Below are 22,484 nucleotides of genomic sequence, written 5' to 3' on the forward strand. Positions count from 1 at the left end.
TGTCACTTGGCTTTACCCATTTACTCGGTAGCCGTTGGAAGGACAACACTAATACATGATATAGTGGCTAATCCATAAGTGTTCGCGATGCGTTTGCCGATTCTCTTGCTTGCGGTCGCGACCGCGGCGGCCGCCTCGGACCTGGACTGGTGGAAGACGGCGCTGGTGTACCAGATCTACCCGCGCTCCTTCAAGGACAGCAACGGAGACGGCACTGGAGATTTGAATGGTGAGTATGAGTTGTTGTATAGAGTCTATGTTCTTATTATAAATCCTGTGGGTCAAATGTTAGAATGTACAATTAGCAAGACCGGCTCTAGACAGCCAACCCCGGGCGATGATCGTTTTGACACTTGGCGCTTTTTGATATCCTACAAGTACTAAACGTGCCGTCCATACGCATCTCATATAACAAATTTTATCTAACGTAAAATTAAAAATCCGTTAGTTACGATGTGTCTTACGAATTACTTAATTAGAGTCGGATGCCCAAGATCGGGCACAGTGGGCGAGATTATGCTGGAAAGCGGACCCCACATAGTGGGACTACGCTAGGAAGAAGAAGAAGACATAAAAATTCAAAATTCATTTATTTCTATTAGGCTTAGTTTACAAGCACTTTTGAAAGGTCAAGATTATGTCATAATTTAATTTAATCTAATGGTCAATCATAGTTTGAGACAAGGTTCTTTTGTACATAATAATTATCTATTTTAATATTTCATTAGCACATTTCAAATAACGACCTATTGTTTTGCATGACTTAAACAATTAACCCTTCCAAGTATTCGATACAAAAATAGTGTGTGTGAAAAAGTGTGCTAGGGAAACACACTCGGTCAATAGGTACCTACATATAACAAAAACACCTACCGTAGTTAGTTAACTACGTAGTCTCTTTGGTTTAGTGTTCGCCTAAGCTGTTTCCAGTCCTCGGTTTACTTTATTTCAAATCATAAATCATTTATTGCCAGAATGTGGTCATATACAGATATTGTTACATTTTAATGTTCATACTCAATCTGCCTCATAGGCGTGCAAGCCGAGTACATTATTATAATTTTTATTTACTAATAATAGAATTGTCAATTATTTACAATGTCATCACACCCCTGTGATTGGGAGAGAACGTTTGGCCGTTGGACCCAGGCATTGTGAATCTGATAGAGACCGTTACATAGTCAAACTTATCATCAACCCGCATTGGCACAGCGTAGTGGGTCTACTGCAAGGGGAGATGCGTAGCCCTGTAATTCAATCCCATTACATGCGATGATGTTTTTCTCACAATACTCGCTTCGTTTAAAAACTATAGTTTCTAAACAACTATTGTCTGAATAAATAAGATTCTTTGTAAAACATGAGTTAAGTATAATAGTACAAAATGGCTCCGGCACACCGCTCGCACCGCTATCAACAAAGCGAAGCAATTATCATCAACTTCACCATAAGTAGCGATTTACGAGATAAACAGAAGTATTAAACAAACATGCTTTATCTCAAGTGCAATCTCGTAACTGTAAAAGGGAAGTCATCGTTGATTTCTATTGTAGGTAGATCAATTGTGAGATACTGTGATGTAGGTATATCTTTTTGTTGTTAAAATACCTTTAACCAATAGTATTGTAACTTGGCACAATAGCTAGCCTATGTCACGCGGTTTTGATTCGGGTCCCCAACTCGAGCTGTGAGATACCAATGTGATATGGACCGTATCTTTCTTTTATGAACGTAGAAACTCCTGGAGTTACAAAGTCGGCCATGGTGTTACGCTCCCGTGTCTCGGAGAGCACGTTATTAGATCGGGCTCTATTCGTCATCAAATCAAACATACTTTAACGTATTGGCAATTATTTCTTTGTGATTAATTTATATTATATTTTCAGGAATCACAGAGAAGCTCCCTTACCTGCAGGAGACCGGCATCGACGCCATCTGGATGTCCCCCATCTACCGCTCCCCCAACTACGACTCCGGCTACGACATCACGGACTACCGCTCCATACAGGAGGAGTACGGCACCATGGAAGACTTCGACCGCCTCCTCAACGTCTCCAGGGGCTTGGGTTTGTACAGCGCTGCTTCACTAGCTCTCGGCAGTTGACCTCTGACTTTGGCTGGTACCTCACTGAAGAGCACAGACCTCCACTCTGTACCTATATAGATAAATAAGCCAGTGACGCTAACATACGACTAGAGAAATAATCTCTTGACGAGAAATAGACAGAAATGTGAATCAATTAGGTACGTATTCATTCCGTTGAGACGAAAGAGATAGGACTGGGAATACTACGCCGCCTTTGGTTGAAATTTTGTCTATTTATCTTCAAGAGATGTGTTCGGTCGCTTGTCAGTACCACAGGGGTAGCTTCGAACGAATGCTAATCGATGAATGTTTGGTAGACTATGTAACAACCTTTAATCATCATCATTATCAGCCAATCGACGTCCACTGCATATGGGCCCCTTGCATAGACTTCCAAACGTGACGGTCTCTAGCCGTTCTCCCGAAGTCTTCTCGCAGACAGGGCGCGGGCGCCGAGGGATGTAACATCGCAAAATAAAATTAAAGAAGAAAAACCCGATATCTACTTACCGCAATTCAGGACTCGATCCAAATAGCCATCTTGATTATTTTGACTAGATTAACTTGATTTTTTCACCAAAAACAAAAAAAAACATCACCTTAAATAAACGTTAAATAAGATCTTATGCTACTTACCAGCGATTAATCTCAAAAAGGTAAAAAAAATATGTACAAAGATTTAATTTTAAACTAAAAACACATCATCAAAGTTCTAGCGTTAGTTCTCCTCCATCATTATCAGCCTATTTACTACTCATAGGAGACGGAGCTGAGACTCTCCACGGTGCTCCAATACGTGTTGGCGGGCTCCACAATAGTGCCCTTTTGTTTGTATGTCTCGCAGGCATGCGCGTGGTCCTCGACTTCGTGCCCAACCACACCGGCAACGAGAGCGAGTGGTTCTCCAAGTCGACGACCCGCACGTCTCCCTACACCGACTACTACGTGTGGGCCGACGGACTCAACGCGACTGATGAGAACGGAACATTGTACGAAAAGCCTCCCAGCAACTGGGTTCGTTTGCACTGTCTAATAAAACCGTTGTAATTCTTTACATCATTCATGTATACTTCACAGTTTTTGCGGAAAAAAAACGTACGAAAAATAATCTCAGTGCACGCTTTCTTTAAATCGGCTTAAGATTGTCGACAGACGTAGTATCAAACTAAAACCTACATAAATTGTAGGTGAGCACGTTTCGTGGCAGTGCGTGGCAATACCATCAAGTCCGCGGCCAGTACTACTTGCATCAGTTTGTGATCGGACAGCCCGATCTGAACTACCGAAGCGATGTGGTGCAAGAAGAAATGAAGGTAGGTACCTAAGTATGCACAAAACTGTTTTATTTCTAGGTGAGCTCGTTCCGTGGCAGTGCGTGGCAATACCACGAGGTGCGCGGCCAGTACTACTTGCACCAGTTTGTGATCGGACAGCCCGACCTGAACTACCGAAATAACGTGGTGCAAGAAGAAATGAAGGTTCGTTAAACAGTATTCGTAATAGTTTCATGGTACGAGCAATTTTGTGAGCCGGAAAGTTTTGGAAACATACTTATAGGTTATAACTAAAGAAATCCGAAATATTTATCAACCTTTACGGTTGTAGAGCTTGTGATAGTCCGATCTTTGGTATTTTTCAAAAGCTGGTTTGTTGACCATACCATGAAGCAAGGTTCTGATCCTCAATCGTCATGACATATCGCAGGCCACACATGCTCTCTTTCTTGCTTTGACAACAATGAACTCGAAATTTCGAAAATTGATTTCAGAATGTTCTACGCTTCTGGTTGGACAAAGGTGTTTCCGGTTTCCGCGTGGACGCCATCAACAGGTTGTACGAGGCCGACCCGAGAAACTTCAGCGGGTTGTATCCGGACGAACCTTTGTCAGGTATAATATAGCACTAAGATCACATAGGTTACCTACTTCTATATATTTGTATACTTCGAGTATTTTTTCTTTATTAAATTAACTAAAACCCTATCACATTATTCAGGAGCGGAAGGAGCCGTACCAGACGACTACGAGTACCTCCAACACATCTACACCGAGAACTTGTTCGAGACGTACGATGTCGTGTACGACTGGAGGGACGTGCTCGACGAGTACATCACGTCGCAGGGGGAGTACAAGATCATGATGACGGAGGCTTACGCGGACCTGCAGCTGATGATCCGGTACTACGGCACCAAGACCAGGAACGGCTCCATACCGTTCAACTTCAGCTTCCTCGGGGATATCAACAAGGACTCCACCGCGTGGGAGATCAAGACTGTGATTGACAAGTGGATGACTTACATGCCGAGTGGGAACGTTGCAAACTGGGTGGTAAGTGTTACATCGCGATAAATATTTATGAAGCCCTTAGACATCCTTAATCCACCCCTGGGACAATCCATAAACGGCAAATTCGTTCATAGCGGACGTCTACTAACTATGAACTACCCTCCTGCTGAATTTCATCTATCTACATCAAGCGGTTATCGAGATTTCCTGATGACCTTTCGCTTTTATAAGTACACCATATTTATTGTCATAACTATAAGATGGGGTGAAACCACGGGCCCACGGTCTCATTCCACGAGTACGTGAGCTAGGACATAATCTAATCTATGATTAATAAAATACAACTATTACACCTCCCCGTATTTTACAGAACGGCAACCACGATCAAAGTCGCATGGCCAATCGGCAAGGAGTGGACCGCGTGGACGCCATGAACATGTTGGCTCTCATTCTGCCCGGAGTTGCTATCACTTATCAGGTAAGTAGATCTATTAGTAGTAGTCTAGTATTATTATAAAGACAGTAGTTTTTTCAAATAATATTTACTTTCCAATTGAAATTGAAATAGTATCAATAGACCAGTACGTATGTAATAAACAGTCTCAATTGCTGCATCGGTTAGCCTGTCGTGGTTTCGGATCACGACCTCCTGGGCTCGAAGCCCGGCTCGGGCTATATGAGATACGTACTTACTGAAATTCTCAGCCTGAGATTGGGAAGTTGATGTTACGTTATACCCTCGCGCCTCGGAGAGTACGTAAAGCCGTCGATCCCGGACATTTTCATTAATGTCTGATAGTGGTCGTCAATGACTTTAACATTTTATTGACCCGCCGATCCGTACTGGGGCAGCTAAAAGGAAGAAGGCCTGGCCCTGTAGGGGGCCGCCACAATAGGCCGATAATGAACTCTGATGTACAGGGCGAAGAGATCGGCATGACAGACGGGTACGTGAGCTGGAACGACACGCAGGACCCGCAGGCGTGCAACACGAACGACCCCGTCAACTACTACAAGAAGTCGCGCGACCCCAACCGCACGCCCTACCACTGGGACGGCTCCGCCAACGCCGGCTTCTCCAACACCACGGGCGCCACGTGGCTGCCCGTCGCCAGCAACTACCAGACGGTCAACCTGGCTGCACAGATGGCCACGCAGAAAAGTCATTACCACGTAAGTTTTACTGTTCTTTTTGTTCCATTTTACATCGTGCAAAATACCGACTTCAAAGTGATCAATAGGTAGAAAATATAATAATGTTATTTGTACCTTTTTAGTTTCGTGGGTAGGTACATTAATGTTTTGAAGTCTGTTGTATTTTTTTTTTTAATAACTATAATATAGTACAATAGCCGACGCCACGCGGCTTCACCCGCGTAGTTCTCGCGGAATACGGGGATAACATTTAGCCTATGTTCATCAGGAATAATGTAGGATTCAAATGGTAAAAGAGTGTTTAAATCGAAAATTTAACAACAAATCTTTCAACTTCCTAATAAAGTTAAAAATAAGCTACTTTTATCCTGATATTGCCACACTATTGGTAGTTACGAAACTGATATCATCTACGTACTTAACACATTCCAGTTCTACAAAGACGTTGCCGCGCAGAGGAAGACACCAGCTCTGCAGGAGGGCGACCTGGACACTCGAGCGCTGTCCGAGTCCCTCTTGGTTGTGACGAGGTGAGACAGAAGACACCTGAACTACTAACTTGAAGGCTTTGGAAAATTTGGAATGATCCTTTTGATTAGCTTAAGCTATTACATAGGATTCCGCAAAATTTTCATCATCATCCATAATCTCAGTCCTTATGCCACCAGAATGGGAATTTTCCCTTCAGTTCTCTTATATGTTATTCATTCATTTTATGAGATAAATATAGCATTCTATAGATTAATTGTGCCGAATCCATTCATATGTTGTATTACAAACATTTCCTGTTTCACACACTCCATTTGTTGCTTCAGTAGTAGGTGCAATAATGACTTTTAAACTGCACAGACTATTGCCCGGCGAGGCTGGCATGCTGGGAGTAGTGAACTTGGCAGCAGAAGCTCAAACCATAGATCTGACTTCGCTCAAAATACTGCCTTCTGACTTGGAAGTTGTGGCTTCGGGAGTAAACTGCGCACTCGAGAAGAAGTAAGAATTTTATTTGCTTATTAAACAACTCAAAAATAATAAAGCTTTTGAAATATCTATACTTGAGAATTTGTTATTGACGCTTTATAGAATCTGAGCCTGCCAAATATTATTTATCTTTCAATAGGCAGGAAGGCATAAACAACAAGTCTGATAATGATGTTTTATTTATATGAACTGATATTTTTTTCCAGTGCCACACTAACGAAGAGCAGCATCCCGGTGTCGGCGCACTGCGCGCTGCTGTTCAGAAGTGGGATCGTGGGCGGCGGCAACGCTGCCGGCGCGCACTACCTGAGCCTCCCCTTGCTGGTACTGCTTGTTGTAGCCACTTACAGCATCACGGCTTGCTTCAGTTAAATATAGATATCCTGAGATATATAGATGTTTTGTAGGTGTAAGTTATAAAAAAGAATTATGTATTAAAAGTTAGAAAGACACCAAAGGCAAATTAAAAGTAGGTAAGGAAATCATGAGATGTAATTTTTTTTAAATTTAAATATTTATTTTAAGCTTACCCCTGTTATGTTTGATAACTAAGTTTGTTCCTTAAAATGTAAAATGCCATTATAGTAATAAACATTTTTAAAAATACTTGCATAGTTATCATTTTAACCATAATATCTCATAATACAAATGAACTCCAAACAAAAATCTGGCACTTAAAATATGCTCTATTAAATAAAGATGATTAATAATATGATTCATACAACGCCTTCATACTTTTGTGTATTATTTATGACAGTGTCCGAATTTTTTATATTCGTATTTAGGTTGAAGTATATAAAATACATAGGAAACTTAACTTATGTGTTTCACCCACAACAACCTCATTCCTGTAAGTCTCAGGATGAACAGTACCCCTATGCTGGTTAGATCTTCATGTTCTTGGGTTTATTCCACACTTGGTCACTTTTTAGTAAATTTTATCCAGAGGGCCTAACATGTGACCAAATGACGTATCATGTGAAATAGACAAATGTCAATTGATAGCAGTGCAACTGGAAATATCACTATCTCTTGTGTTGTGTTGGGACCAAAGAGACTGGGACTACTCTGCTGCCACTGGTTGGCATTTTGTCTATTTCTTTTTATATATGTATTTGGTTGCATAGCATTCATTGCAATAAATTAGTAATGACTTTAAATAAAAAAAATTACTTTTAACTTTTTTTTTTCGAAATTGATTGAAATCAACATGAATATGAACCTCAGATGAAGGCTAGATCTAAATCACAGATCAAATATTATTATATTCAGAAGTCCATAGCACCTTCCAAAAAGCACAAGCAGTCTACCTTATTGATGACAACATCTAGATCTTTCTTAGCTATTGTTTTTCTTTTTTGCTGAGCTGTGTATGTGTAGGTCTCCTTTGCTATAGTTTCTAGGAATAGTTCCTGAAAATAAAAAAATCAAAATTCATAACAAACTTTCAAAGTCATGTTTAAGCAATGGAGGATAAAACTGAAACATGGACATGGATGGATAGATAGATGGACATGGACTCGCTTTTAAAAATTCAAGTTACTTAATTATTGCTATACAGTAATAAGGACCATTATCCTTGAGTAAACTGGTTGCAACTGGGACCAGTGATACAGATTTGTAATTCTGAAGTCTATGGTCATTCTTAAGTTTTACAGTGTAACCTCTCACAGTTTCTACATTGCATCATTCCAGAATGCTGTCACTTAGCGCTACATGTTTGCAGATAGTATTCAACTCCCTGTCAGCAACCAGATGTTGAAAACGTAAAATCCTGAATTGACCGAAGCTCTAAGCCAGAACCATGTTTTAAAAACAAAAGCACTATCAACTATGATAAAGTAGTTTGGGACGGATATGATATTGCTCGATCTCGTGTTGGCTCATGCTTATGCTAGGTGGCGCGACTTGTTTCGTAAAGATTAGGAATTTAGAGAAGGGTAGTGATCACTTGGCGGGAACAACTTGCGATATAAGGCACTCGTCGCCCGGTCCGCTTCAGTGTGCTCATGGCGTTCGAGCCTTCCACATTACTTGTTGTATAATTGTTTATGGGTTACTTGAGATAGGCGGGGAGAGTGACTTGAGTGGAAAAGCTGTGGAGGAGGAGTGTTGGTTAACTATAAAAGACATCATTAACCCTACACATAGCTTTCACAAGTGCGTGACTCCACTCATTCTAGGGTCTTATATTGATTTGATTTGTTATTTAAGTTGTCCTGACAAGTGTTGTGAGTCATAACCTTCTGTTCGACATTGTTTTCTTATTTTTGTAATCCACTTCTGACTCTGCTAAAAATAGCTATTAAATAAGGAGAGAGGAAAGCCAAGGAGTTTCAATGTCGAAGTTGGTACTAACCGTAGCCTTCGTGACTAAGAAGACGGCTTCGGCATTCACTATGCTGACGTCCGGATCCATTTTCATTATATTCTTTATCCTTGCCAACGGAAGTTTAGTACTTCTTAACACCTCCGGTTTACTTACAATATGCGTAACCAAGTTTTTTTCTGCGACTTGGTCTTCGGAATTGAAAATTTCGGAATCTGGCACTGTTGACAACTCAGATCCTATAATATTCGTTGACTGATAATCAGTTTCGAGGTATTGCTCGGTGTCTTCTACAACGTCTGATATATCTAATTCAGTATAATTCTCTTCCTCAGACATCTTGTTTGAATAATTAATTACATATAAAGTTACAAAATTTATTTTATCTTGTTGATGATCAAAATCGGCGCCTTCGGCCTTTGAATTTGAAACGTAAACATTGATGTTGACATTTGACAGCTGTCAAGATGACTTAGAATTGGATGCATTCCTTTTACGAAAAATTGTCAGCAATACGCCTTGGAGTAATCTATACTAATATTATAAAGAGGTAAAGTTTGTAAGTTTGTAAGTTTGTCACATTTTTTAAATGGGGTAATCTTCGGAAGTACTGGGGCCTAATTGTCTAACGCAAACGATTGAATTTGACAGTTGAAATCGTACGTTTTTACTTGTCAAACGGCTATTTCGGATTGTGTAAGCCAATGGAAAGCCATCGGTTGGGCATAGTTAGTTCATTACGATTAGATCGTTATTTTTATACGAAGAGTGAATGATTTGTTAAGATTTGACAGTTATTTGCGATTGTCTTCGAATTGTGTAAAGTTTTATGTTCATGGCTTATGTCAAAAACTTACGATGGGTCTTGAGTCACCTTTGATCGTAAAACGGACAAATTGTAGATGTCCAAAATTCCAAAATAATAATTTACATTTTATTAAATATCTAAAATTAATATTTTTTTCCATTCTAAATCTCTCAATTCAGTCTCCCCGTCCACAGTTAGCATTTTTAGGACGAAACTTTGCGAAGTGTTTTGTTTGTAAACAATGAACTCTGTTAAAAAGAGTAATAAATAATATATTCTTTGCAATGAACCTATAAAGTCAAAACAATGAAGTTAATTGAGTGCTATTAATCGATTTATATAGGATGCTGAGACTTGGACTCTGAGAGAAAGTGAGAAAAAGAATATACACGCTCTAGAAATGTGTTGAAGAAGAATGCTTGCATATCCTGGACACAGTCTCACTCCTCCAAGAACTGGGGATCAAACAGCATCTTTCTTCAGCATCCAATGTCTTCTTATACACACTTTCTTTGGACGTACCAGAGAAAGAGACGATAAGTCCATAGAGCGACATAAACTCAATACCTTCGATATTTAATACCATACCATGTTTTAGATTTCTGCGACATCTTGCATGTTGTTGTATCCAATGTGTTGGGATATGTGTTCCAGGGCTTATGTGTGTGGTTTAGTTAAGTTTGCTGGTTATCAAGCAAAAAGGAATAGAATTTCATTTTTAAAATTATGATTATGGCGAACGAACTCTTTCGTCATCGCTCATAGGTACATTTACATTTTCCATTGGTGCATGCCCACCCTAGGAATCCTAGCATTCTGAGCTACCGAATAGGAATAGGAAATATTAGATAAGCCAATGGGTGGGAGTAGAATAGGATAGGAATAGGGAATGAGTCAAAGCGAAGCTTGTCTGTCTGCTATATTATCTTAGTACACAAACTACACTTACATTGAGACTAAATGTTGATGTGTGTATTTTATAATATGCTCAATATTAACAATTTTGCTTTACAGGATATTTGGAATATGCCCTATAACTGCAGACTCCAATATTGCAAAAAGCACCTGCAATACAGTGGAATAACATATTGGTGTGCTGAAGAAGAGGTGGCAAAGGCTTTTAGCTGATAGGACATTGTACTGATGACCCTGTTGTCTGGTCGAATCATAAATGTGTGTGTATTATCAAAATATTTATATTTGATTTGGTCTTTGATATTTGAAAATAAAAGAATACTTACTTCGCTGAGTTTGTTTTTTGTAGTACTTTCCAAAACTAAAGCTTTCAGTTTAACATTTTACTATTAATATTTTTTTTACCATTACAATAATTAAATAAATTATTCAAAAAACTGTAGTTGTAAAAAATACATTTATAATACCTGTGTATGTTCACCCCCCTGCAGTTTCACCCACATAATTCCTGTTCCCGTGGGAAGGAATACATGGCCTATAATACTCAAATGTGGATTTTTATTGGTAAAATAATCTTCAACATTGGTTCAGTAGGTCCAGTGTTTACCCCTACAATCTCACAAACTGTATCTTTTATTACAGTATCTTGACTACTAGTATTCTAAGAATTATGAAAATGACACCTCTGAGGGTGAAATAGAGGTTGGAAGTTTATAAAAAAAGTTTTTTTTAAGTTTATTTATTATAATAATAACAAATACAGTAAACATAGACTTTCAGTTAGACATTTTTTAAACCCACACAGCTTAAAAATAATCAAATATATACTTCTCATCCAAACAGTCGGCCTGTACAGTACTTGCAGACACTGTTTTGATGATTAGTATATTTTCTTAAATCAGAAAAACAAGTCATCATCATGAACAGTCATCAATCATGGATTCAGCCCTGCCCACTGTACTTGACAACATATTGGCCATACTTAAATGTTAAAGCATGTTTATTTTTAAATATGTTTTACAGTAAATAAATTATTACAGATGCTATCTTTCTAACAGCTAGCAGGATAGGTATAATGAAGTTACACACTAAATAATCAAATTTATTTTATAATTAACAAAAATGAGTAAGAATATAGATGGATGGCTGACATAGAGAGCTCCTGGAATTAGACACACACACACACACCACATAATTCTTAAGCTGGCTCAGCTAGTCAGTCTTGTTGTCAAAGCACTCATCTTCATGTCTCCGAGTCAATATCAGTGGTTCATCATAATGGTCTGTTCATAATAATCAATTTAGTCTGAAAAAAAAAAATTAATATTTCATACTAAAAGTTAGATAGAATCTTTGAGAGGAAAACATTAGCAGTGGTGTCCTGGGTTTGATCCCTGGCTGGGCCGATTGAGGTTTTCTCAATTGGTCTAAGTCTGGCTGGTGGGAGGCTTCGGCCAGTTACCACCTTACTGGCAAAGACCTACCACTAAGCGATTTAGCATTCGGTACGATGCCATGTAGAAACCAAAAGGGGTGTGGATTGTCTTACTACTCCTAACAAGTTAGCCCGTTACCATCTTAGATTACATCATCACTTACTATCAGGTGAGATTGTAGTCAAGGGCTAACTTGTAAAGAATAAAAAAAAAAACCTGCTCCAATGTGGATTGGTAGTTATGGTGTTAATATACCACTATCAGATGTTAATGATAATTAATGTTCCGAAGGTCCTGTGTTTGATCCCCGGCTGGTCCAATTGAGACATACGGCCAAGCGATTTAGCATTCCGGTGTGATGACGTGTAGCAACTGAAAGGGTTGTGGATTTTCAGTTTAACTTGTAAAGAATAAAAAATAAAATAAAACAGTAACATTTTGCTCTCAGTAGAGGATTTTGAATGGTATATCTAAATGCCTAGATAAACTAACTCTGCGAACCCATTGTAATTATGACACTGTTGTTGGCTGGTGAAGGAATAAAACACCCTAAACAGCTAGAGAACTGTTCAAATCCTTTAATAATAAGTCTGTTTGTGAAGTCACTCATCACACACTTAGGTAAACCTATGTATATTAGTGCCGATTCATACGAGACTTAGAGATTAACACTGGGATAAAAATAACATGCGGACTTTTCTAAGAGACAGAGGAAATGCCCACCCTCTCCTTTTGCGCAGCCCGGATGTGCTAAATACTTCCCAACAAAGAAATTACTGCTATAACTAGTGCAGGGACATGTAGTAGACAAGCAGCGCGATCACTTATTAATCGGGCATTGTTGATTGTTCTTCAGTTGGCTAACTGTAAGTTAACCACTTGTAGTTACGCTAACCACCATAGCCCTGCCTTGCCTGAGTTAAGCGTTGTTTTAATGAGAAACTTCTTAAGAAATGTACATCGACAAAATTAGATAGAGGTAGTTTTCTTTTATCAAATAACAATAACGAAGTAAACTTTGCTCCTAAGATCACTATAATTTAGTAAAACTTTGCTCAATTTCTAAATTCTCTTTAAAATCTGAAAAATGAAAATTTTGTTTTGTTATGTTAAATTATAATTTCTAATCCACAGGTTATTAATATGCTATGTTTCACCACAGACTAATAGGATAACCCGTTATTTTGACACTAGCCTACACAGACAACAGGGAGATTACCAAATAGTCCAAATAGCCCTTGGTTAAATTCGTTAATTGCGTTTTGTTACTCGAGATGCATGTACCATTTTCTCACGCTATTTTCTTCAATAGTAGATATTTTTCGTGAAATTTAATGCTTCTTTAATGTTTTAAACAAAAGACATAAAACTTTGTTAAAATATATGCATTATTATGGAGTTTGACTTAAATTTGATAATATTATTAACGATAGTTTCACTATCGTTTTGCATAAACAATACGCAATCTTCATGAATGATTTCAGTTCATCGTTCACCATCCGGTCTTCATATAATGAACTAAATTAGACAATACCAATGTAAACTTACGATTAATCGTTGATCGTAGCCGATCGTATGAACTTTACGATCAATGAACTCCGTTAGACAATTAGGCCCCTGGTCCGATTTCAAAAATTCTTACACCAGTAGAATGCTACATTATCGGGGAGTGCTATAGGCTATATTTTATATTGGTATCATATATATTAGCCGAGTTATCGCAGTTTTTGTCATACAGGTCGGACTGAAAATCCTCTTAAACAGACTTATTCGCATGCGCTGCCTTAACTATTGTGTAAAATTGAAATTAATGTATGGAGACTTTATGTATCTCTAAAAGTTCTACAAAAAAGTCCGCGACACCATATATCTATCTTCTATATATTAGCAGATATAGTACCTTTTGTGTTTTAAAAATTATTAATTTTATATACTTAGGTTTACGTCATTATTTATACAACTAAATTTTAATCCTTATTAAAATAAATTATTTAATAATCACAAGGATATTATGGAGATAAGATTTGCCCTTTACAGTATGTTAATTACTTAAATAGTTTCGGAAATAATACAAAATTTCTAAAAGACGCAGAAATTCCGCTATATGACGCCCGGCGCTTTCATTTACGTAATTCCCGTTCCCGTGTGAATATGGGGATCAAACATAGCCTATGACACTCGCAAATAACGTAGCTTTCTATTGGTAAAACAATTTTTCAAATCGGTCCAGTAGATCCAGAGATTACCTCCTACAACCACACGGACTTTACCTCCTTATATTATTAGCATAGAAGTCTCTATTTCTCTTGGTCATACCACAACTCTCGAAGGACTGGACCTATTTTGCTAAGGGTAGGAGTAAGATAGAGAAGTTACAGGGTAGGGTACGGGTAGGGAAGCGTAGGGGTAGTGTAGGGGTAGGGTAGGTTTAGGGCCGGGTTTAGGGTAGTGGTAGGGTAAGGGTAGAGGTAGGGTAGTGGTAGGGTAGAGAAACGGGTAGGATAGGGAAGTGGTAGGGTAGGGGTAGGATAGTCGTGAGATAGGGGTACGGGTGGGATAGGGGTAGGAAAGGGATAGGGTACGGGGAGGGTAGGGGTAGGATGGGGGTAGGGTGTAGGTAAGGTAGGGGTAGGGTAGGGGTAGGTTTGGGGTAGGGTAGGGGTAGGGTGGGGGTAGGGGGTAGGGTAGGGTAGATGTAGGGGTTGGGTAGGGTAGGGTTGGGGTAGTGGTAGGGTAAGGGTAGGGTAGGGTAGGGTAGGGGTAGGGTAGGGTAGGGGTAGTAGTAAAGTTGACATCGAAATTTACGCGGACGAAGTCGCGGGCGTCCGCTAGTTGAATAATAAATTGGCGGCAGTTTCATTTTCCCCATTTTAAATTATTTTTAAACATATTTTTTTTGTTTAAAGAAATATATTGTGAAAATGAGATAATACCAAGATGATTTTTAACCGACTTCAAAAAGGAGGAGGTTCTCAATTCGGTCGGTATTTTTTTTTTTTTATGTATGTACACCGATTACTCAAAGACGCCTGGACCGATTTCAAAAATTCTTTTTTCGTTTGAAACGGTATAGTCCCCATTTGGTCCCATTGCCATCATGTCAAAATCTGATGATGGAATCCTGGAGAAATTGAGGGGAACTTTCGAAAATCATATGGGTGTCTAGTGTGTTCGTAAACTTTTCCATTTAGTACTTTTAAGCACTACAATTTTATGAAGGTTTAAAATCGATCTGATGATGGAGCCATAAAACAGACGAGGGAACTCCTCGGCGATTTACAGCAGTTACCTTGTGTTTGGGCTTGATTAATTTGTATTAATAAGAACTTTCCACATAGGTTGTGACTGTCATTTAGGGGTTTGGTGATGAAGACCAAGGTCAATTAAGGGAACCCCTTAACGGTTTACGGTAACTACCTTGTGCTTGGGCTTGATTAATTTGTATTGCTGAGAATTTTGTACCAAGAAGGGTTGTGAATGTCATTAGCGGTCTGATGTATTCGTTTGAGATGAAAATTTACACTAAAAATGGAAAAATAATAAAAATTTTAATAAAAAAAATACAACCGACTTCAAAATCTAAAAACGTTCCCACTAAACTAAAAAGCGAAAAATAACATCATAATATGTTCTACCTGCTGATCAGTATGAAAGCGGTGCTTAGCCGGTGTTGTCTTAGTTTAAGCCATTTCTGACAGGACCACACCACATGGCTCACACATGGCTTGAATTAATACGGCTTAGCACCGCCTTTATACTGATCAGCAGGTACTGTAGAACATATTATGATGTTATTTTTCGCTTTTTAGTTTAGTGGGTACGTTTTTAGGTTTTGAAGTCGGTTGTATTTTTTTTATTCAAATTTTTATGTAAAAAGAAAATAGAATGTGGCTCAATAACCAATGATCATGAGTAAAATTATACTACTCTATGGTAACATAGAAAAGAAACATTTTGTTTTTTTTTATTTGTTTCTTCAAATATTTAAAGTGAAAATTTGAAGTAAGTGTTTTAAGAAACCAAAGATTACAGTGTATTATTGGAAATAGATAGGCTACTCTAACTTTTTTCGGAACGCCTGTGATAGCGCCATCTAGAGACTAGCTACGGTATTTTTAATATAGTATCTATTATGAAATAATAATGCATGTTTTTTGTAAAGGAGAGATTTTTTATTTTGTAATAGTTGAAGAAACCAATTGAGAAAAACAAAAAAAAGACAAAAACTTTTCCAATGTTACCCCCGGGGTCGAACTCGGGATTATTAGATCGTACCTTTGTTATGCAGCACTCATGCACCACTAGGCCAAAATGATAAACTATGTGGGACGGCTTTGAAATTAATGTACACTTACTTTCTTTCTTTGATAATCTTTTAGCTTTAGAAATACAAACACCTTCATCCTATTTCGCGTCATAATTAGAAGGATAAATAATTCTTTTTTTTTTTCTTTTTTAATTTTTTTTTGTAAATAAAAAAAAAAGTTTTCCTTTTCCTTGGAGTATACATTTTTTCATCATGAGTGGATACTTAACCACCATAATCAATCGATGATGCATATAAATAATAGAAAGCGAGAAACCAAGTCGAGTAAGTGTGCCCAAGTACTATGAATCCTTTTTGCCAAATTCGGGGGAAAGCATAATTTGGTTTGAGACTTGGCTTAAGGAGGTTTGGATGCACTGCACGATATACCCCTCGATGGTAAAGTCACCTAATATTTTCCCTAGGGGATAATCGGTGGCTAATTACTCGATGAGGTGCGGGGCTTCCTATCCTCGGACCTTTACTGGAGGGTGCGCAGTTTAGCCCTAGAGCGTGGTTTGTGCCCAGTTAGTTCTTTGGTGTTAGGTCAGGGGCGTAACTACCGCCGTATCAGAGTAATCTTTTTTTCTCGGGTTAAGCCTAAAAAAATTTTTCTAAAATGGAAATTTAGCCATTGTTTTTGTTAATTTCAATGTTTATCTACTCAATATACACACTCAACACGGATATCTTTTTGCCTGTCTGTTCTTGTTTTTTTTTTATTCGGGCATCACGCTGAAACTACTGAATGAATTCATATAAAATATTTTGCTCGGTTTGAGACCATAATATAGAGAAGGTTAAAGGATACTTTTTATTTTTCAACCCGTATTTCACCTCCTTTCTTATTTCATTTTCGCAATAAAAAGTGAATATGAAATAAGAAGGGGGTGAAATAGGGGTTGATAGTTTGTATGGAAAGTCAGAAAGAAAGAAAGAAAGAGTTACAGTTTTAAAAATTTGTTCATAAATCATAAAATGTGATTCAAAAAATTTTTAAAATGCAACCCCTAAAGTGGTGAAATAAGGCTTGACAGTTTATATTGATTTCCACGCGAACGAAGTCGCGGGCATCCGCTAGTATAATAATAAAAAAAGTATTTTTGGTGTATGTAAAGGGACGCAATATTTATCTTTGCTCTGAGCGGCAAAATTACTGGATCGGCCCCTGCGCGTAATGACCGAGGTGGAGCTTCAGCGGACATTCGTTGGTAAAGTGTGTACAATCCAGTCGAGGTGTTTATATTGTGGCACAACAACCATCAACCACAGCATCGCCACGGAGTTTTCATAAAATCTCTATATAAAAGAGAATGTTGGAGATATTCCGCCATTTTTGTTGTGGTAATCATCGATCGTAGATCGTTAGATGGGCCTCAACGCGTCGCGGAGTTGTCATTGGTTTCGCACATCGAGTACGTCATCACTCGTGACTTATTTCTCTTTATTCATATTGTGGCTTGTGTTTTTACACTTCCAAAATGAAAGGCATAATTAAGGGATTAAAATAAGAAAAATCAGTATAGATTTTTTTAAGTCCACGTCCACTCACAGCATGCGCTTGTTACGTACTAAGATAAGATGTGCGTGCACGTATTTGGAAAAGACATACAATTGAGCGTTCTTTAATATGGAGGGGCCCATCTAACGATTTATATCGATGGTGGTAATAATAAGTACTTATGTGTATGTTTTTAATGATTCGAATGAAACGTTCAGTAGCCCTTTTAGCTAATTGCTCGAATATGCATTACCAAAAGGAACAATAATTAGTTTTTGTGTTTAAGGTAACTAGTATAACCAAGTTATAAGGAATACAAATATTAGGTACCTATAAAATAAAAACGAAAATATGTAAATTGTAATAAAATATAATTATCAGTTCGTGTTGAGTATAAAACAACATTAACATACATTCCTGCTTATTATTTACATCTTATGAGTATAACAATTAAAATAATCTGTTTTATTATTTTTTCATGATATCGTCATTATAATTACATAAATTTACTGTACAAATGTCAAAATTTATCGATAAATTCATTAAAATATTTAACTACAAACTTCAAACACACTGTTACACAACACAACAAATTGTAGCTATGCAACACATCTATAAAAAGCAGCCTCAAAGACATTTAATTAAATAAAAATGAAACAATTTGACACAAATTTAATAAAAGGCACAAACAATATTTATTTTTTGATCACATGTTTTTTATTATTTTGTCATAATTTTATAAGGAATAACTTGGAAATTTTTGGGTTCCTGTCAGATTTAAACAATCATCAATCATCCAGAACATTGCAGATAAAAAAATGTTCAACTTTATTATTATACTATATTTTTAAGGCACATGCATACTTATATGAAATAACACTTTTTTCCTATTCTTCAACGTTTTTATACTAGACTTTGGAGTTTATAAGTATTTTTTAATTATTATTACCCGAATTTATTAAGTGTGGGTAACATTTCATAATTATTTTTATTAGATAATGCACAGTTTTATTGAAGTGTATTAATTGGAAATGCATTGATTGATGAAATGCAATTAAATAATTAATTGATAATAATGATTGTAATATGGGTCACAGTCTCACAATTGTATAACAATTTTCGACGTTATTTGTCTTTTGAATGGACCTATTATCTAGTTATAAGTTTATAACATATTATTTAGGAATGTTCATATCAACAAAAGTAGATCATGTCATGCTATACCTGTATTGAGGTTTTTAAAAATGTTTTACATTTCCATTTCAGTTGATTAATACCCACAATGATGTTTAATTTCTAATTGATTTTGGGATAACACTATGGGTTTAACAGACGTATTAATGGATCTTCAGTTTCATAAGTTACTAAATTGCTAATGGTTTCAGTCTGCAATTATCAATTTAACCGCTGGTGAGTAAACCATTTTTAGCAACAACATTCAATCCATAAAAAAATACATTTTACACGAATCTGTCGTTGGAACAATTATTTTAAATATATTTTAATGCTAATTTATACACAACAATTTCTTCCAAAAGGGTCGTTTGCTCGATACAACTGGCAACCCCGCTAAGATGGCGGCGTCGAAAGCGTCCTTCAGTTGCTTCCTCGTTTTCGCGGAGGTTTCCACATAGACGGCGTTTATTTTTGTTGCCAACGCCCGCGCCTCCGCTTCTGTGACCGCGTGCTCGCCACGCGACTGAAAAAAAATAATACAATCTTAAAAATGAACGCATCACTATCCTCTATTTTATAATCTATTAGCAGATGCCCGCGACTTTGTCCGCGTGGAAATCAATGTAAACCCCTATTTCACCAATGGAGGGGTTGAATTTTAATAATTCTTGAATCACGTTATATTTTTTTCTACGATTTATGAACAAATTTTTAAAACTGTAGGTAACTCTAAAAATGAAGGGTTTTCCTTACAAACAATCGCTATTTCACCCTATTTCACCCTCATTTGTTTTTATTTTATGGTCTAAGAAGGAGATGTTCTGTAAATAACCACGATACCTACTTGGAATAGAATATTTATTGTTACTTATTCTCGTCATATAGAGGCGTACGAATGTTTGCCAGCCAAGTTCTGTTTGTTATTTGATTTTTTGGTAATATAAAAAACTTAACATTTATTTAAACATTTATGTTTATAATTACTAACTAGCGGACGTCCGTGATGACATCATTGGGGAGAAAATCGATGTACTTTTAACCTTTTATATCCTTCCCAATCCTAACACTAACTACTCGTTTAGTTGGAGAGAAAATGGAAAGCCAAGCAGCATTGCTGTGTTTCGGTCTGAAGGATACTGTGCCTGTGTTACTGGTACATGAGGCTTATCTATTCTTTAGGTTAATGGACACAGGGCGATGCTGTGGGATATGTTCCTTGCATGCTCCGCTACAGGCGATTGTTTTCGACGCACCATCAAGTGGCTACTTACTCTTAAAGCTTGTATAACACGAGCGTCGAGCGCCAGGTCGCTCTGCGTGCCCACGAGCACTAAGGGTGCGCGCACACCGGCCACCGCGCGCGTCCACCGCTCGGCCACGGAGCGGAACGTCTCCGGCCGCACCACGGAGAAGCACAGCATGAGCACGTCGGTGCCCGGATAGCACAGCGCGCGGAGCGGAGACATCGAGTCCTGGAATACAACAATGCCAATATTCAATCAATGTTACCAACTCTCCAAAATATTGAGTTGTCCCCCTAAAAAATATAAATTCATAATAATTTAGAAATAATATGCTGTAATATGTTTCAAAAGTCTATATTTAATACAGACAAAATATTACGTTTCTATCTGAAGATTCAGATTTTTTGAAATCATACATGTTGACAATGAATAAATTTAACATTTTTTTTTATTCGATGAAAATTGCCGCCAGTTGCCTCAGAGTGGTTGTAGAATAACGTATTATATTATGTCGTTATAAGTCGCTAGGTCAAGAAAGAAATTAAAATTATCATCAATTTAAAAATATTAAATAGTCAAAAGTCCCTGAAAATACCCCTATCAATTTCAGACCCCTAAAAAATCCTATTTCACTTATTTGCCTCCTAAATCTGGGGGGAAAACCCCTAAGTTGGGAACCCTGTATTCAATACAGAAACAAACTGAAACTTATATTTTAACACTGTATTACGTTATAATGTTACGTTATAGTTTCAACAACGTATTATGTTATAATGTCAGCTTAGCACCATAGTGTAGTGATTTAATAGATCACTTGGGCAAGTTACGATCAAGGTGCAGGAGAACCAGGGCGTTACTTTGACAAATTATAGGGAAGCATAGAATAATTGTAATATATAGTAGAGTTTGGAAGTCCCTACAAAAGGCATATGTCCTGTAGTTGCGTCCATCGACTGAAACGATGATGATGATAATGATGAAGATAGCATCATCATTTAGGCATGGCAATTAGCATCAGGCAATACCTAATATTTTAAAAGGAAGTATGTAAGCGTTGTCTAACGTTTGTCTTTATATATTCCTTCATACGAGTACCTACTACGAGTATTGTTTATACAAATAAAGACATAAATCGGAATAGATGTAAGATCAGTCGTATCAATGATAACTAAAACTATGAGTCGATAAATACAGACAACAATAGTAAAATGAATATACTGAATACATCATCATCTCCTAACCCTTATCTCACTTAAGTGGGGTCGGAAAAATATGTCAATCTTTTCCATTCGTCTCTATCTCTCGTCAACTCATCATCCACTCCTTTTACACACATGTCCTCTTTCACACAATCCAACCATCTCTTCTTTGGCCTTCCCAAGGAGGGTTGACGTCAGGCAGGCGGCCGGTCACAAAAATTACTAGCCAAAACATTTAAAATATGTCAATAAAATGAATATACTGAATACAGAAGCCTAAAAACTTTTTTCAGAAAGATTAAAATTACAAAGAGTAATTGTGCGTACAATGTATGTCGTTAACTAAGAGATTTATCGCACATATAATTCACTTTTATGCGACATCTTGTGCTAACGAATTGGCAATTATTCTCATTTAGATCCGGAGCTGACCTTGTGTGCATGATGTATATCTATAATCGGCAGAGAAGAAGTGAAAGATGTCACAATATTTTATTTATCCCGGAGGCCACGAAACATTTTCACTGAATCTTTGATTAATGATATCCGTTTTCCTCAATTTTGAAAAAATTGTAACCTTTGTTATACTGTGCGGAAGTTAGGTTTCCATGTCACATTGAACATTATTTTTTTCAAAACAGCTGCACTGTGACGTCATCAGCTATAGAGAACGTTTTTTTTAATAAAACACCTCTGAACTTACTTCGACTTGGACTCTAATTGAGTGAGCTTAGAAATTGTGTCCCGATTGTCTCTATATTTAATATGGCTTCAAAGTAGATTGGGATGATGTTGGTAAGTTAAACGTTAACTACACAGTCCTACTCGTATCTGTAGCTCCACTCGACATTAACCAAAATGTAATTGAAATGTTTGTCAGTTCATTTAGATCGGAAGTGCTAATTCAAAAGGCTGGCTCCGGGCTGAGGGTGAAAGTTCATACAAAATCAACAAAAGAGCCTCAGTTGTTGCCTGTGTGTGTGTGTGTGTGCCACATAAATCGGAAATCGTTGCACAATATCGGTAACACGTTCACATTCAGACATATAATCAAACTTTACGACAC

At 37.5% G+C, this 22,484-nt stretch overlaps 3 protein-coding genes and 2 long non-coding RNA genes across 6 annotated transcripts in view; 2 read left to right on the forward strand and 3 right to left on the reverse strand.

Annotated features, from left to right (window-relative positions):
• The first annotated feature begins 10 nt into the window (after window positions 1–10).
• LOC112045058 (maltase A1-like) lies at window positions 11–7,210 on the forward strand. 2 transcript variants are annotated; one of them, XM_024081115.2, is made up of 11 exons: window positions 11–229; window positions 1,887–2,066; window positions 2,931–3,100; window positions 3,274–3,399; window positions 3,855–3,975; window positions 4,082–4,413; window positions 4,742–4,849; window positions 5,293–5,544; window positions 5,959–6,056; window positions 6,376–6,516; window positions 6,711–7,210. In XM_024081115.2, exons 1-11 carry the CDS (start codon window positions 88–90, stop codon window positions 6,874–6,876), a joined length of 1,836 nt encoding a protein of 611 aa, XP_023936883.2. In that variant the 5' UTR covers window positions 11–87; the 3' UTR covers window positions 6,877–7,210. The 2 variants fall into 2 exon arrangements, with proteins under 2 accessions (XP_023936883.2, XP_023936884.2); XM_024081116.2 differs by lacking the exon at window positions 3,274–3,399 and adding an exon at window positions 3,439–3,564.
• LOC112045061 (DNA polymerase epsilon subunit 4) lies at window positions 6,983–9,275 on the reverse strand. Its single transcript, XM_024081118.2, has 2 exons — window positions 8,864–9,275; window positions 6,983–7,916 (listed from the first exon to the last, which is right to left on the reverse strand). Exons 1-2 carry the CDS (start codon window positions 9,170–9,172, stop codon window positions 7,773–7,775), a joined length of 453 nt encoding a protein of 150 aa, XP_023936886.1. The 5' UTR covers window positions 9,173–9,275; the 3' UTR covers window positions 6,983–7,772.
• A 105-nt stretch (window positions 9,276–9,380) lies between these two features.
• LOC128198244 (uncharacterized) lies at window positions 9,381–10,890 on the forward strand. The gene is made up of 2 exons (XR_008250966.1): window positions 9,381–10,406; window positions 10,656–10,890. It is a non-coding gene; the product is annotated as an uncharacterized LOC128198244 (long non-coding RNA).
• Window positions 10,891–11,645: 755 nt separating this feature from the next.
• LOC128198245 (uncharacterized) lies at window positions 11,646–13,591 on the reverse strand. The gene is made up of 2 exons (XR_008250967.1): window positions 12,716–13,591; window positions 11,646–11,862 (listed from the first exon to the last, which is right to left on the reverse strand). It is a non-coding gene; the product is annotated as an uncharacterized LOC128198245 (long non-coding RNA).
• A 4,562-nt stretch (window positions 13,592–18,153) lies between these two features.
• The window catches only part of LOC112045072 (uncharacterized), a 49,955-nt gene continuing 45,624 nt past the window's right edge, over window positions 18,154–22,484 (reverse strand). The window contains exons 3-4 of the mRNA XM_024081138.2: window positions 20,247–20,447; window positions 18,154–19,498 (exon numbers count right to left, since the gene is read on the reverse strand). Coding sequence (XP_023936906.2) covers window positions 19,307–19,498; window positions 20,247–20,447 — 393 coding nt within the window. The 3' untranslated portion in view covers window positions 18,154–19,306. The remainder of the gene's footprint in view (window positions 19,499–20,246; window positions 20,448–22,484) is intronic.

This window comes from Bicyclus anynana, chromosome 7 (assembly GCF_947172395.1).
Source record: "Bicyclus anynana chromosome 7, ilBicAnyn1.1, whole genome shotgun sequence".
Taxonomy (NCBI): domain Eukaryota; kingdom Metazoa; phylum Arthropoda; class Insecta; order Lepidoptera; family Nymphalidae; genus Bicyclus; species Bicyclus anynana.